General features: G+C 50.2%; 1 protein-coding gene across 2 annotated transcripts; it reads left to right on the top strand.

Moving 5' to 3' along the window:
• Positions 1 to 240: 240 nt before the first annotated feature.
• Positions 241 to 14694, top strand: SGK2 (serum/glucocorticoid regulated kinase 2; the record flags this gene model as incomplete). 2 transcript variants are annotated; one of them, XM_082491215.1, is made up of 14 exons in its annotated part: positions 241 to 292; positions 5572 to 5641; positions 6579 to 6636; positions 7478 to 7527; positions 8152 to 8209; positions 8810 to 8893; positions 9197 to 9328; positions 10140 to 10252; positions 10892 to 10928; positions 11474 to 11560; positions 12918 to 13013; positions 13293 to 13448; positions 13848 to 13937; positions 14539 to 14694. In XM_082491215.1, 14 exons carry the CDS (start codon positions 241 to 243, stop codon positions 14692 to 14694), a joined length of 1239 nt encoding a protein of 412 aa, XP_082347341.1. The 2 variants fall into 2 exon arrangements, with proteins under 2 accessions (XP_082347341.1, XP_082347340.1); XM_082491214.1 differs by lacking the exon at positions 241 to 292 and adding an exon at positions 1848 to 2049.
• Positions 14695 to 15218: the final 524 nt, after the last annotated feature.

Raw genomic sequence — 15218 nt, 5'->3', positions numbered from 1 at the left:
CAAGCGCCAGGTGGGTGCTGGCCAGACGAGGGTCTGGGAGCCAGCCTGGTGTCCCAGAGCCATGCTCGGCTGGTGGGCAGCCAGCGCTGCACCTAAGGGCTTGTTTCTCCTCTTACTCTTGTGCCCTTTGCCTTTGCAGTCGGAGAACTGTCAGGGCTCCGCGTGCTCTGCTGCCCGAGGACGCCGGTCGCTGAGCTCCTGCCCCAGCCATAAGGAGAGAGGACTATTTCAGCTGGCTTTATGTACGTGTCCTGGATGGAGCCCTCCTCCACTGCCCTGGGGAAGACGAAGGGTAATGCTCCTGGCTGGTTTGGTGTCACTAATCCCCCCGGGGATGGGGAGGGCATGGAGGAGGCTTCCCCACGGAGGTCTCCTGCCAGTGTTGGGTTGCAGAGCAGCTGGCAGAGCCCCATCGCACGCCTTCCACGTGGGCTCCAGCCTGGGTCCTGCCACAGCCCAGCCTCGAAGGCACGGCCGGCTGGGGGTCACCCATCCCAGCTTGCTCCCAGCCCAGCTCCCCGGGGACCCACAGGGGGGACCAGGCGGTGGTTGTGTGCGAGGGGGGCGGCAGCTTTGCAGCACACGGCTGGCCCTGAGGTACAGCCAGTGTGTGCATAGCCCACGTGTGTCAGCGGCCCTTACAAACAGAGGGCACAGGACGGACAAAACCAACCCAGCCACTGCTTTGTCCACCAGTAACAATTATCACTACTGGCCACACTCCAGATTAGATACTTTACGTATTCTAGCTGGTAAAATTTTTTCATACCAGGATCCTTCTGCTTTCTCTTCTTTGGATAGAAAAGGGGTTTTTAATTAAAGATGCCTTTCTGTGGAAAATAAAATCAAGTAGATTTTGTTGATAATACCAAGGTTTTTATTGAAAGAAACAAAAGCAGAAGATATTGATTTGAAAATGTAATTTTGCTGCTGAAAGTATCAAACTTGACGATTTCAATGCAAATTGCGGCAAAACCAGAGAAAATAAAAACTTAATAGGAGATATTTTTAGAAGCTGACAATGCTAATAGTTTAAGGATGTTGGCTGAGCAAAAAATTCAGGCTTTGACGTGAGAGAGAACAATATTTCAAGCAATATACTGCTTCCCCTCTCTCGTTACGCACGGCAAGGAGCACATCGGATGTTTCGGATATTTTCCTCCTGGTAGCTGTAGCCTGGGGTTAGGGATCTGTCCCGCAGCAACCAGCCCCTCTGCTCCCCTGGGGAAGCTGGATTTTCTCCTGCTGCAGCCGCACATGGGAGATTTTATAGGAAATGACAACGGAAGCAAAAAGAGAATGCTTTATTTTTAATGAAGAGAGAGACAAGGCACTAGCCCTTCTCTAATGTCTCCTTTGCTCAGAGCTTGGTCTCTTCTCTCAAATCACTGCATGCCTCTGACGCCAGGTTTCCCCCTCCCCACCAGTTTATGTTTGCATTTAATATCGATGCAAAGCGCTGCTCTGGCTGCAGCCGTCCCGGCTTGGTGGAGGACGCTGGAAGGAGCAGCTTCTTCTGGGTTTGACCCGAACCAAACGACAGTTTTGACCTTCCTCCAAACCACAGGACAGCGGACAAATTTCCAGCTTACTACTGTGTGTGAAAACTTGTTCTGAACACCTGGGATCCCGGCCAGGATGTAATTAGCCCCTACCCACCACCTGCACCCCTCCCTCCTCATCCGAAACTACCACCCCCACCTAAATTCTCACTCCTTGGGCATATCTAGCAGGTGTCTCTTCATTTTTTGCAGCTGATGGGTTTTTCCTGCTCTCTTTAAAGGGCTGCAGTGAACTAGCAGCAGTGGTATGATTGCTCTGGGGAGGTGTTTGTGTTCATGGGCTAAATGAACTGCTGCAGGAAACAAAGCTATTCTCCTCTGAGTTTTAGGAAAGAGCCTTGGGCTTCTGGTCTGGCAGGGCAGCCGGTGGCAGGGTGGGCTAGTGTGAGGATGAGAAGTGTGAGGAATGAGGCGTCCCTGTGCTTGCCAGCTGTGAACTGTCTCCCGTGCTTCAGGACACAGCCTCTGCTGGTGGATGTGCTCCCAGGTGTGTTTGATGCTTTGTTCTCTATTTTCATGCGATTGTTTTGGGGTTTTATTTTGAAAAATGCTGCCATCTTTAGCCATCTACTGTTTTTTGTTCTAGCTCTGCATGTAGCTTTTCTCTAAAGCATGTAAGGTTGGTTGCCTGTGGGCTCCAGCCTGCTCAGAGCCAGGGCTGCTTGGCTGGGGTTCCTGCTGTGGTTTGCAGTGTCCCTGGGGTATAGGGGGAAGGACCCTCAAGAGAAAACTGGACAAGCTAGAAGCTCTGCAAGGGGCAGCTAAGAAAGCTTCCCCAAGTGAAGAAGTCCTCTAATGTCTTTCCTAACCTCTTCCTGGACTTGCCATGTGCTGTATTGTCTCAATGGGAATGAAAGCAGAGCTCAGTACTGGCCTGGAGCTATCTCTTAGATCTGTAGCAAAGGAAAGCTTTGGCTGCTTTTTCCTTTTTTTTTTTTTTTTTTTTCCCCAGTAAAAGCCTGTGTTTGCAGGAATCCTCCTTCCCACCTCCCCCTCTGCTCCTTCTCTCAGCTGAAACTGGGGCATCTCCCCCCTTACGCTGCATGCAGCCCCTCTGCTGGATGAAAGCTGTGGGCTGCCTTAGGCACCCCTCTCCCAACCTTGCTCCTCCAAGCCTCTTCCAAAACATTTCCTGCTGTCCCAGTGACAGCCTGCCAGGCCTCCTTGCCTCTCCATGCTGGCAACCAGCCCTTCCCATAGCGGGAGAGGATGAGGCACTTGCTCGGAGGGGTTTGCAATCTAGGTTAGGTAGGAAGCGATGCCGAGAGCGGTGACATCAGGGAAGAGGGTGGGAGGCAGCTCGCGGATGACGAGTCTATGAGGTTGCCTCTCCGTGCAAGGTACGCGTTGCATTAGTAATGTGTTTGTAGCAAATAACGCTGGGCTAGCATGGGAATGTGGGTCACCGCTGGCAGAACTGTTGAAGGAAGAGGGAGCTGCTTGTGCTGTGCTGGGAAGAAAACGTATGTTACTGAGGGATGTTTGGTGGGGGGAGATTTAGCTGCAGTAACTGCTCCAACTTGTAAGTAGCAGCTTTACGTTGTGTGAACGGGTGTCTGCTGCTTGGGGGATGTCTCTGGCTCGGGTGTTGGGGTGAAATGGTCTTTGAGGAGGGGGCTGTGGGGTGCAGTGATTTGTTCCTGGAGTGTAATAGACACATCGTTTCAGGAAACTCCTAGATTTGCTTGCTGATGCTCTCTGTGGCCCTGGCCATGCCTGGAGCATCCCTGCTGCCCCGGCAGGCATGAGGGGGGATGCAGCCGGGCATGTATAACCACAGATTCCAGCGTATTTTCATGACCTACTTCTGACTCTGTTGTTCAGTGCGTGTGCGCTCAGGAAATCTTTGTGCTTTAGGGGGAGTAGGGTTTGTTAGTGATAAGGAAAAGTCTGACTGCTCAGGAGATTTAAACTAGAAACTAACCTGGCTTTGAAGGTGGACTCAGGCTGGAGAAGGTGGTTCCGAGCCTGAATAGAAAGTGATATGGGATGGGGAAATACATATCCTAAAAATGTGTGTGGTACTTCAGTGCAGAAAGAGAAAGTCTTGCCTTGGAGCAAGTACATTGAGTGAAATAGCTTTGCTGGAAAACGCTGCCCTTGGTCAGCGGGGACATGTTGAGCACTTCCCCTTCCAGCAAAGATGTGGTGGAACGAAAGGGGGCTGGTAGAGGGAAGCACGAAGGGGCTGTCGTGCTGTGGCCCTGGAAGAGCTGGGGAGCTTTGGTCAGCAGCTATGCTCCAGCCTAGCTGCAGGTCATGGAGGCTTTGCTAAAACAGCCTTGTCCAAGCCCCTCGGAGCAAGTCGGGAACTTGTCCCTCGTCTTGTGCTGCCAGCAAATACCCCCAAGCCAGATGCATGTGTTTCTGTGACTTGTCCGCATGCTCCCCAAGATGCCCAAGCTGTGCCATGCCCACCTGTGCCTGAAGGGATTAGTTTATTTTCCTCACCTCTGGGATCAGCACAGAGTCTATGGTAGCACTGGGGCCAAACCCAAGCTTGTGGGGTTCAGGTTTGGAGGGCGGGGGGGCTGATGTCCCTCTGCTGTGACCATGATAGCTGGCTCGAGCAGCCTTGGGGACAGCCGCAGCTTCTAGGCAGGTGTTGGATGACCTTCAGTAGACCTCGGCAAGCTGGGGAAAGCCAGACTGTCAGGGAAATAAGGACTATGCCCAGTGGGAGGAGATGGGGATTGATCCGTCTGGGTACTGCCTGCATGCTGTCCCTAACTGGTGGGTGCCTGCTGGGATGAGTTCTCCCGCCTGCTGCAGGGCAAAGTCTCGGACAAGGTCAGGGTCTCAGACAAGCCTGATGTTGTAAGTTCACTCGCTGAATGGTTTGTGGGTTTTTCTTTAAATTCCTACTTTCTTCTCCCTGTCCATTCAGAGACTAAAACCACAGGCTGGCTTTTGGCTCCTTGTCAGATCTGCCCCCAGGTCCCAGAACTGCTGGTGGTGCCTGGTTCAGTGGCCCTCTGGAGTGTGCAGGTCCCTCCATCTGGCCGATCCTGCGGGAAGGGCTCTGTAAATGGGCTTGTGTTTACCTCAAAACTTGTTGTCCCGCAGACCCCTTGTATGGGGAGACGGGCTTTGGCAGCTCACACTGCCAAGCCCTTGGTCTGTGGAAGAGAGATTCCAGGATGAAAACTTGCTTATGTCTACAAAGCCACCTTTTTTGGGGGGTGTGTGTGTGTAGGTTTCTGTGAGTGTGTTTTTTTTTTTTTTTTTTTCCTCTTTCCTTTCCGTAGCAAAACTAGGGCTGAGCCAGGGAGTAAAACTGAGTCTTGGAATACTTTTGTTATCTACTCCTAAGCAAAACAAGGAACTCCTCCATACAGGTTGCGCTTCTCAGGCTTTTCTCTTGCTCAGCCTGCGTTGGGAGGAGCAGGCTCAGGACTTTGCCTTTCTGCAAAGGGAGAGGTGATGATGATGATGGGTGGTGGCAACTGCCTGCGCAGCTGAGCAGCGGGGATGTTCCGTGGTGGGAATCCCAGCTTCTGGCACTGGCTGCGTGTCCTTGGGCAAGTCACTTACTTGCTGCGACGTGTGTGTGCTGGCTTACCTCCTGTGGGGCCCTGAAAGGTTTCATTCATGTCCATAATTACTCCCGGAGCCCTGAATGAAAGGGGCAGTGGATGTGCCAAGCGCATGACGTATCCCAGTACAAACATCGTCCTTGTGAGCACTCTCCTTGTCCCTCCTGGGAACCCAGGGGTGGCTCAGGGAGGCTCGGCAGCGGTGCTTTAGCCTGAGTCCCCTCTGCCATGGGAGAGGTTGCCTGTTTTGCGGGACTTCTCCCTGTCCTGTGAGCTATTGAGGGCTCCTGGTAGGGCTGGGAGGGGAGCTGTCCTGGTTCCTATAATTTCCTGGTTATTTTGGTATGTGGGTGGAAGGGGGAGGAGGGCAGCTGTGGAGAGAAGAGCAAGGTCAGCGAAGAACAAATATGCCTCTGTGCGTTTGTGATCGTGCCGCCAGCTAATCGGCTTCGGTGCTCCAACTTTCCTCGCAGAGCTCATCAAGCACGGCCGCGAGAGGATAGGACAAACCATCAAGGCCTCCGGCTCCAGGCTCTGCTCGTAGTGAGTACGAAAGCCTCCCAGTGGGATGAGAGCCCTTTAAAAAGCTCAGCCTGATAACCCCCCGGGCTGGCTGGGCGGTGGATGGAGCTGGCTGGCACCGGCCAGATGTGGGCAGTCCCCGGGGACAGCCGCCAGCACCCGCTGCCGCCCAGCATCTCCTGCCATGGCCAGCCCGGCCGCGCAGGAGGGGGGCTCTGGGATGGCTGTGGGTCTGTGCCTGGCGGCGTGTGGGGGCAGAAAGGGGGAGCACCCACAGGTGAGGTCTGGGGGAGGCTGGTGGGATCTTTGTGACCCCCCTTTTTTGGAAGGGGTAGGGCAGAGGGTGGCTGGGGGGTGTGTGGGAGCCTCCAGTGCCTCCATGCAGCATATGAGAGCTTGGTGGGGTTGAGGGGGGATGGACAAAGCGCTCTGGGGCAGGGAAAAAGGGTACAGAGCTGGTTTGTGGGTTGTTTGTTTTTTTGGTGTTTTTTTTTTTTTTTTTTCCTTCTGTCATCTCTTTAATCCCAGTTTTTGCAAGGAGTGTGGGGGAACCCTTAAAACCAAGGGGAGATACCCCTGGGGTGGCAGAACCTGTCCCTCCCCAGTGATGCTCCAGCAGGGCAGGTGTAAACCAACAAGTGTTCAAGTCCAACTTCTCCAGCCCCAGCTGCACTGGGGAGATGACAGCCCTGTGCTTGAACACTGCTGCTCGCTGAGCCCACCCTGGCTGTTGCGGCCAGCCCCTCTCCCCTGCAATGCCAACAGCCCCAAACTGCTTGGTCTTGTCTCCCCCAGTGCATGTGCACCCGCACCCCATGGGAGCAGCAGTAGCTGGGGTCTCCTATGGTGGAAGGGAGCGTGCACTGGGGTCTGTGTTGGTCTGTGGCATGTTAACGGTGTGAAGCCATTTCTCTCTTGGATTTTGTTTTCAATACTGACTTGCTCTTCTTTCCCCAAGTGCTGAACGAGTTGCTTTTTTAATGGATCGTTCCCGGAGCCCGGACAAAAGCAGCCAGGTGAGATCATGGTGCTGAGTCAGCAAGTGCTCATCACTGGGATGAAGAGAGGGGCTGGTGCCTGTAGGAGAAAAGCAAGGAGCAGAGCCTGTGTTAGCTTGCTAGGAGACTTACTTGAGACTGCCTTGTCCCTGTGGGTGATGCTGGGTGGAGAAAAAGGAGAGCAGAGGGACCTTATATAGCCTTTTGGACAAGGCATAATGTTCCCAGAGTCTGGGGAGGGGATGATTCCTAGGGAGAAGGAACAGGAGGAAGACTGTGTGTATGTATGTATCTCCTCATTGGGAAGAGGAAGAGTGCACCTCCGTGGTGCTGGGAGTGCATAAGGCCATTTCCAAGGCTCCTGACTTGGCAGTTTTGGGGCTTTAATGGGAGCAGGCAGAGGGCTGCAGGGTTTGGGGCTATGCTAATGTCCTGCTGCAGGAGTGGTCCTCTGTCTCAGAGCTGTGCACAAGGCTTCTTGCTGAGCACAGGCAGGGAGTAGTGCCTTGTTGTCTTGGTGCTGCAGTGAGCAACCGAGCCACACAGCACCTTTTTTCTGTGGCAGCACAGCAGGTCTTGAGAGCCTCAAGTTGGGAGCCAAGCAGTGGCTTAGTACTCTGTGCAAGTATGGGATGAGGACTTCGGCACAGACTCTAGCTTAGTACAGTCTCCAGCCTGGAGATGCTATTGCCTTAGTGCATAGCTCTTCTCCCTTTCCCCACCACTTAAAAGTTTGCCAAAGCATCCGCTCTGTCTTTTTCTGATGAGTGTTTATCAATAGTCTGTGCAAGTGATGCTCTACTGAGGAAAGGAAAGCACAACCTACAGTGAGGACTAATGTTGTTGTTATCCTCCCTAGCCTCCAACACCAACTGACAACATCAACCTTGGACCTTCCGCCAATCCAAAGTAAGCTCCCTGCAAAAGGCAGGTAGGGTGCGGAGCTTGCAGTGAAGAGATCGGGCAGGGGAATGCAGTTGGTCCCTGTGTCTCGCATGGGTGGTGTCCGCGAAAGTGTGAACAATTACATTACTTGGTCTTTCATACCACATGTATCGCAACGCACCAGCTTTCAAGACAGTCAGCTACAGCTGGTCCCTGTTATCATAATCATCCTCTCCTGTTCATGTCTGCAAACCCTTGTCCCATCTCTCTTGAGAGGTAGTAAGGGAAGATCTTCCTCATCACTGCTGGCTCCGTGGCTATCATTCTCTCTAGAAATGGGGATAAACCAGGACGATTGTGTCCCCTGTAAAGGTGCTGGTTGGTCCTGAGGGGTGCTTTCACCTGCTGCCATGTTCAGCAGGTGGGTTGCTGAGGGATTGCTCATCCTCTGCTGGGCGCACCGACACACACGGTGCGAATCCCTCACTTGCTGACAGCTGGCTGGGAGTGAGGGTCACCCGTCCAGTGCCCTTTAATCCCTTTTCACAAACACTCGTGTTTCCAAGAAGGAACACTGCTCTGATGGTAGTGTTGCTGTTGCATGTTTCCCTCCCAGAAACATTAACTTGCTTCGTTCTTGCCCAACAGTGCCAAGCCAACAGACTTTGACTTCCTGAAGGTTATTGGCAAAGGAAGCTTTGGAAAAGTAAGTGGATTTGTACCGATAGGCTGTAGCTCTTCAGAGGCAGCTTGGAAAGAGACTTCCTTGCTGAAGGAGTTTCTAGCTGTGTCCTTTGCTTGCACCTCTCCTGAAGAGTTTGGACTGAGACCAGATGAGACCTGAGAGAGAGTTTTCATGGTCCATTCCTACTTTTTGAGCTGTCCTGCAACCTCTTTAAGGGCAGAAGTGTGAGGTGTTTTGTGCTCAGGGTAGTGATAGTGAGGAGCAGTACTTGATTTAATATGAGCCTCAGACTTGTTCAGCTAGCAAAAGCTGTCCAGACAAATCTGTGCCTTGAGAGATATGAAGGATTCACTTTAAATGGGACTGTCCCTAAATGCTCCAAAACTACATTCTATTGGGTGTGTAAGAGATGTATGTGGAGATGTTGTGTGCCTCTTTCTGGCAACGAGAAAGTGCTGGGAATTCAGTGGGCTGGAGCTTGGTCTGTAAAACTCTGTACCTGACCCTCTGAGGCTGTACTCTGTGTACAGTCACTCACAAGAGTGCTCAGCTAATGAGGAACACTAACCAAGTGGCAGAAGGTGAGAGACTCAAACCTGTGACCAGGACTTTCTGTTGTAGGTTCTCCTGGCCAAACGCAAGTGTGATGGGACTTTTTATGCTGTGAAAGTCTTGCATAAGAAAACCATACTAAAGAAAAAGGAGGTACGTCTGCTCTCCTTGGCTACTTCTGTAAATAGTGGTCAGTGTATGAGCAATCCGGTAATGCAATTGAGGTATCTTGTGGCTGCCATTCATGTAGACAACTCGTGTTAGATTTCTCTGTGCCATGGGAATACGGAGAAGCATGGAGATGAATCAGGTCAGATAGGAGAGAGTGGTTCCTTTTCTGGGGCTGGAGATGACCATCTTGGGCTTCCACCTGTTTTCAAAGCAGCAGTGAGGTCCTATGGCAGACTAGACTGGATCCTTGCCTGAAACTCTAACGTCTTGCCTGCTTTTTGGTAGCAAAATCACATCATGGCAGAGCGCAATGTGCTCTTGAAAAATGTCAAGCACCCCTTCCTTGTGGGACTCCATTACTCCTTCCAGACCTCGGAGAAGCTTTACTTTGTGCTTGACTATGTAAACGGAGGAGAGGTGAGTGCACTTACAGGCTTTATTTTAATCCTCTATTTGGTCCTTCCCAAACATGCTGTTTTATTGAGTAAAACTTTCTTGTCAGAAGATAATGATGTTGAAGTATAATGCTTTGACTGCTGGCAAGGACCAGCCAGGAGCATCTGGCATGCTACCTCACCTGTAAATTGAGTGAAGATCTTGCTGGCTATGACCCGAGTCAGAAGATTCCTAGGGCAAGGATGCTCTGCATGTGTTAGGGCTGTTTTAAAATCCTATGGAGAATATGAGGAATACTGATATCGGTGAGCTTTAGGCAAAACCCACTTGTTGCCCAGCTCTGGATTTCAGTTTAGAGCTTGGGTGATGCCATTGCAGTATATTAGACTTCTTTTTCTGTCCTGTAAAAGCTTACTTTTTCAGCTGTCTTTTTCTGTGCTATCTGAAAGTGACTGGGAGATATTGTTAACAAGGATGTCTTGCCCAAATAGAATTCATATTGGGGATCTTAGTGGGTTCAGCTCTGTGCATGTACCACCTTTCATGCCCAGACTACTGCTATAATTGGCCTGTGGGTTCTAGGAAGCTTAACTAGATGACTTCTTGTGGATGAATTCATAAGTGAGATGGTGATATAAGAGGAGGACAAATGAATCAATTTCTAGAAAGGTGTTTAGATTGCTTAAAGTCACTTGGTTTGGACTTATTTGGTGCTATTCACATGCTATCTGCTGCAAATCAGTTTTCACTTGAGCAGCTGGTTTTCAGGCTTGCTCTTGATATCCTTCAATTTCTTAGGGAAGAAATGATCAATGTTATGATCTGTTTGCAGCTCTTCTTCCACTTGCAAAGGGAGCGCTGTTTCCGTGAGCCCCGGGCCCGATTCTATGCTGCAGAAGTTGCTAGCGCAATCGGGTACCTGCATTCCTTAAACATCATTTACAGGTAAGATGTGTGTCCTGCTGGGGAGAGCAGGGCACCAAGTCTGCCCAGCCAGGCTGGGGAGGAAAAGGGCTTCACTGGGGCCCTGCAAAATGCAGGACTGAGTAGCTGAAGGATATCCTACCCCAGACAAGGCAGTGCACTACTGGCATTTTATCTTGCAAGAGGGGTGTTGTCTGCACAGAACCTGATGGGCAATAGATATTCCCAGCCTGATAGTGGGAAAGAAAGTGAAGGGTTAAGTGTAAAGATCTAAAATAAACCTAGCTTAATAAGTAAGAAATTGTCTCTCGGTAGCAATTTATGCTTAAATAATGCAGGCTAACACCTCGTAGAATAGCTTGGGTTGGAAGGGATCTTTAAAGGCCATCTAGTCCAACCCCCCTGCCATGAGCAAGGACATCTTCAACTAGATCAGGTTGCTCAGAGCCCCGTCCAGCCTGACCTGGAATGACAGCAGTTTTTCTGTGTTTGCATATGTTGTATGTTGATACCCAACAGTGATGGGAATATGCACTGTGGGAACGTTTTGAACTGGATGGGGAAGTTTTGTTAGCTCCTGTTCTTAGCCGATGCTGTTTCAGATCCGGCTTTTCTAAATATCTGGCCAAATCTGCTCAAACAGCACTCTTTGTCTTGCAGGGACTTAAAACCTGAGAACATCCTCCTGGATTGCCAGGTATATTCACAGCTTGTACTGCCTTCCTTCTGGCTTTAAAAGCATGAGGACCATAAAGAGAGGGCTATGGTTCTGCAAGCTGGGCTGTAGCTCACTTCATTGCTTGGATTTTTGTATGTACGCACCACTGCCTTTCTGTGCACGTCCTGCAAGAGGGAGTGAGCCTGCCCTCTGCAGAACTGCACGCTCGTCTTCTCAGCTTGTTCCCAAGAGCTGGGACCTGGATTGTGGGCAGGGATCAGGGATCAGTCGCTGCTGCTCCTCTGGTGGGTGACAGCCATAGAAACTGGCTCTGGGACAAATCCGTGGCAAAGCACTGCAGTGCTGGATCTCTTCAAAGCTATGCAGTTGTAGACAAATTTAAAAAAAAAAAATCTAGATTCTCCTCTCTCTATAGGCTCCTGTACTTGTACTATAGGATGTCCAGAATGTGAGAGTGCGGAACTAAAACATGCATGTGATGCAATGTGAAGGCCAATGCTTGGAAGTCCTGTCTCCCCTCTAAAAAGAGTGGGCCAAGCTGAAATTTTTCCCCCTTCTTTTAGGGGCACATAGTATTGACAGACTTTGGACTCTGCAAAGAAGGAATGGAGCAAGAGGAGACAACTTCTACTTTTTGTGGCACTCCTGAGGTACAGCGTGTGCTGGGGTTTTGCTCTGACCTGGGGGGCTGAAAGCCTTCGGAGGCTCGCTGCTCTGGGTCTCAGACTTGCGTGGGTGCTCAGTGTCTCCAAACATGGGCTCTGTGAACTAGACTGTCATGGGGTCTTTCAGGATGTCAGCCTGAAGTTCAGATAAGGCCTTCCCTGCTCAGAGTCTGTTTTACTTGTAACAGCTGATTACTACTCTAAATTTGCCATGCTGCCAGGGGCAGGGATCCCTGCACTGGGAAATGGCCAGTCTTGTGAAACTGGGGCTGCTCCAGGTAGCTTTGGAGACAACCTTGACCCTGGGAGCCCAGGAACAAGCCTCTGAGCAGGCTGTTTACCTGCTCTGATACCCTGGAGCTGCAGAACGGGGAACTGGCTGGTTACTGACATACATGGGACCTCGCTGTGCCCTTCTGCGTGTCCTTGGTGTGCAGGAGCTGCGGAACACCCTGTGCAGAGGAGAGGACCAGCCACTCCTCAGGAATGTGACCACTGCTCAGAGGGGAGGAAATGCCTTTTCTCCAACACGCCTCCAATAGGTTTTGCTAAAAAGTATCTCTAATTTGGTTTCTTGGAGGTTTTTTTGCTGCTTCTTACTGAGTTGGGGATTTTGGTAGAACTTTGGTCGAGGTAATACACCTGTCCAGCTGCCCTCCCTCGAATAGCTTGAAGAAGGGTCTGTAAACAAGGTATCATTCAGTAGAGGTGGGCAGGAATTTCCTGGTGGTATCCCTCAGCTTTCAGTGGGGACCCACTTGTGCAATAGTACAGCACGAACCCAGCAGGAATGTTTGAGCTTTGTGTGTGGGGTGTGTGTGGGGGTTTTTTTTGTTTTTTTTTTTTTTTTGCTGTGTGTTGTTTTTTTTTCCTGCCCTAGACAGGAAGGCTGATAGCACGAGGAGATAATCCTGTGTGAGACCAGCCTTGACATGCTGCTTGAATTCTTGCCTGTTGCTCCTTAGTCATAATTATTGGTAGTTTTGTGCTTTGGACAGACTTACTGGGACTGAAAACTGCAGCTTTCTGCCTGGAGGTGTAATGTGCCAGTGCAGGACAGGTTTGCTGGTTGAGTTGTGGTGGGTAGCAAATCCTTGTACAAGTCCTCTATAGGAAGAGAACCTTCTGTAGCCCAGAAAAACACTTTGGGGGTTTTGGTGGGTGTCTTTCAAACCCATTGCTCTGAAGCAAGTGGAGAGTCTATTAAAGCATAGCAGGAACTGCATCCGTGTGTTTCCTGATGCAGTTGCTCAGCTTGAATTGCAGCCCGGTTTGTGTACTTATGAGGGCAAAGCCCTTCCTTTATAATTTGACTCAAATATTTGCTTCTGACTCTTCCCAGTACTTGGCTCCTGAGGTGCTAAAGAAGCAGCCGTATGACAGGACAGTAGACTGGTGGTGCCTGGGAGCTGTCCTCTATGAGATGTTGTTTGGACTGGTAAGTTTTTTGGAAGCTGTCTGGTTTACTTTACACGATGGAGAATTTACTTTCAAAAGTTGCAGTGTGACATTGGTCTGGTGTTGACACGGTACCTGATGCAGGCAACTGAATCCTGAATTAGATGACCTGGTTAAATAATACTATTGCCCCTTTGAACAGAGAGAGATGATAGGTCTCCCTCATCTACTCGCTGCAGCACTCATTTTGACATGCAATGTGTGGTTCCTTATGGTAGCTCATGTTTTACCTGGCTGCTTCTCCTCTCTTTCAAATTAGCCTCCTTTTTACAGCCGGGATGTGTCTCAGATGTATGACAACATTCTTCACAAGCCACTCCAGATCCAAGGAAGCAAGACTGTAGCAGCTTGTGACATCCTCCAGGGACTTCTCCACAAGGACCAGAAGAGGAGGCTGGGTGCCAAGACAGACTTTGTAGGTGGCCTCCATTATGATTGGGAGGGGGGATGGATAGGAAACCTTTCTATTTTGAGACTTTATTTAGTGATAACACCACTGCCTTGGACAAAGCTTTCCATGCCGGTTGATGTCTCTCCAGCCCCCTAAAAGGGGTGTATGATGTTGATTTGGATTTCCAGAGGGAAAGGTGTGGTGGCAAGCTAGGGCACTGATGTGTGATGGTGTCATCTCCCTTCAAGGGATTACTGGACCATGACCCTCATGTATTAAGGATTTGCTACATGGCCCCTACATGGATATGTGGTAGCTCCAAGTATTGTTTCAACCACTTAATGCTACGAAACCAGCTGGTAGGTGCTGGAAAAAGAGGGTTGGCAGAAGAGTGACTTGTTTTTCCTCCCACTTTCTATGCAGCTTGAGATAAAGAACCATGTATTCTTCAGCCCAATAAACTGGGATGACTTGTACCACAAGAGGATTACTCCTCCGTTTAACCCCAATGTGGTAAGTGGGTATTTTTACTGGTATCTGTTATGTAGTTGTCCTGGTTCCCGCAAGGATGGGGTTAATTTCCCAAGGAGCCGGCAGGGGAGGCAAGTATTCCATACCACGTGACCCATGCCCCGCTATAAAAGGAGCTAGCCGGGGAGCGGGAGTCAGTCGCCACTCGGGGGCGGGCTGCGGTAGTCAGGGTCTGGTCGGTGCGCTTCGCGGCGGTACTGTAATCGTGTTCTTGTATTCCTTTACCGGTGTTATTGTTTTTCTTTCTTCTTCCCTTTGTCTGTTCTGTTAAATTATAATATTTCAACCCACGAGTTCTTGCCCTTTTCTGCTGATTTTTCCCACGGCTGTGGGAGTCGAGCGAGCGGCTGCATTGTTCTCTGTTGCTGGCTGAGGCCAAACCATGACAATAGTGGTACAAAAGGAATCCTCTCCATATGTTTTATGCTGACACTGAGGGATGCTGAAGTGCAGGTTAGGAACTGCAAATGCGGTGGTGATGACTCTTTTGGAAGACCAGCTGTGTTATACTGTCTGAACACAAGCATTTGATTGGGGTCTGCTCAGTTGAAATGACTGTGTGCTTCTCTGCTCCTTGGCTTAGGCTGGACCAGCTGATCTGCGACACTTTGACCCAGAATTCACCCAAGAAGCGATCTCTGCCTCCATCACCCACACGCCTGACCTAGCAGCCAGCAGCTCCAGTGCCTCAGATGCGTTTCTAGGATTTTCTTATGCACCAACTGAAGAGGGCATCTAGGTTTTATACAGGCTTTGAGAAGCCAGATTTTAACTGAATGTGGTTTTATGTTTGTTTTTTCTTTTTTGGAAAGGATTGGTACTGTCCTTTGCTCACCATTTAAGGAAATTGGGACTAATACACTAACTGGCTGGGATGGAACAGAGCTCTTAACTTTTGCTGTTTGGTGGATTTCCCTCTAGATGACTGTTCCCCTGGCAGGGAAAGTGGGACGCTATTATTATTATTTTCCCCCTGAGTGTCTTGTGCTACTTGGCAGAACCATATTCACTCTGGTTATATTTATGGTTGAGGTATGTACTGCCATTCACATCAACAGCCATGTCCTTTTAAAAGGCCACTTCTTTTTTTTTTTTTCTTTTTTGGTGGAGCAGCTCTGCCATCTGTGTCCAACTATTTGGTCTGTGCCCCCCTACCCCCCCCAAGGGAGAGGGAAACTCTTCACACTATCAGAAGCAGTGGCTTCTTTCCTTTAAGTGGATTATGTCACTTAAGCTGCTCATCCTGGACTGATGTGGGCTTTG

Source organism: Vanellus vanellus (assembly GCF_965231255.1).
Source record: "Vanellus vanellus genome assembly, chromosome: 15".
Lineage (NCBI taxonomy): Eukaryota > Metazoa > Chordata > Aves > Charadriiformes > Charadriidae > Vanellus > Vanellus vanellus.
Note: the sequence above shows the minus strand (reverse complement) of the source record. Positions and strands in the feature narration are given on the sequence as shown.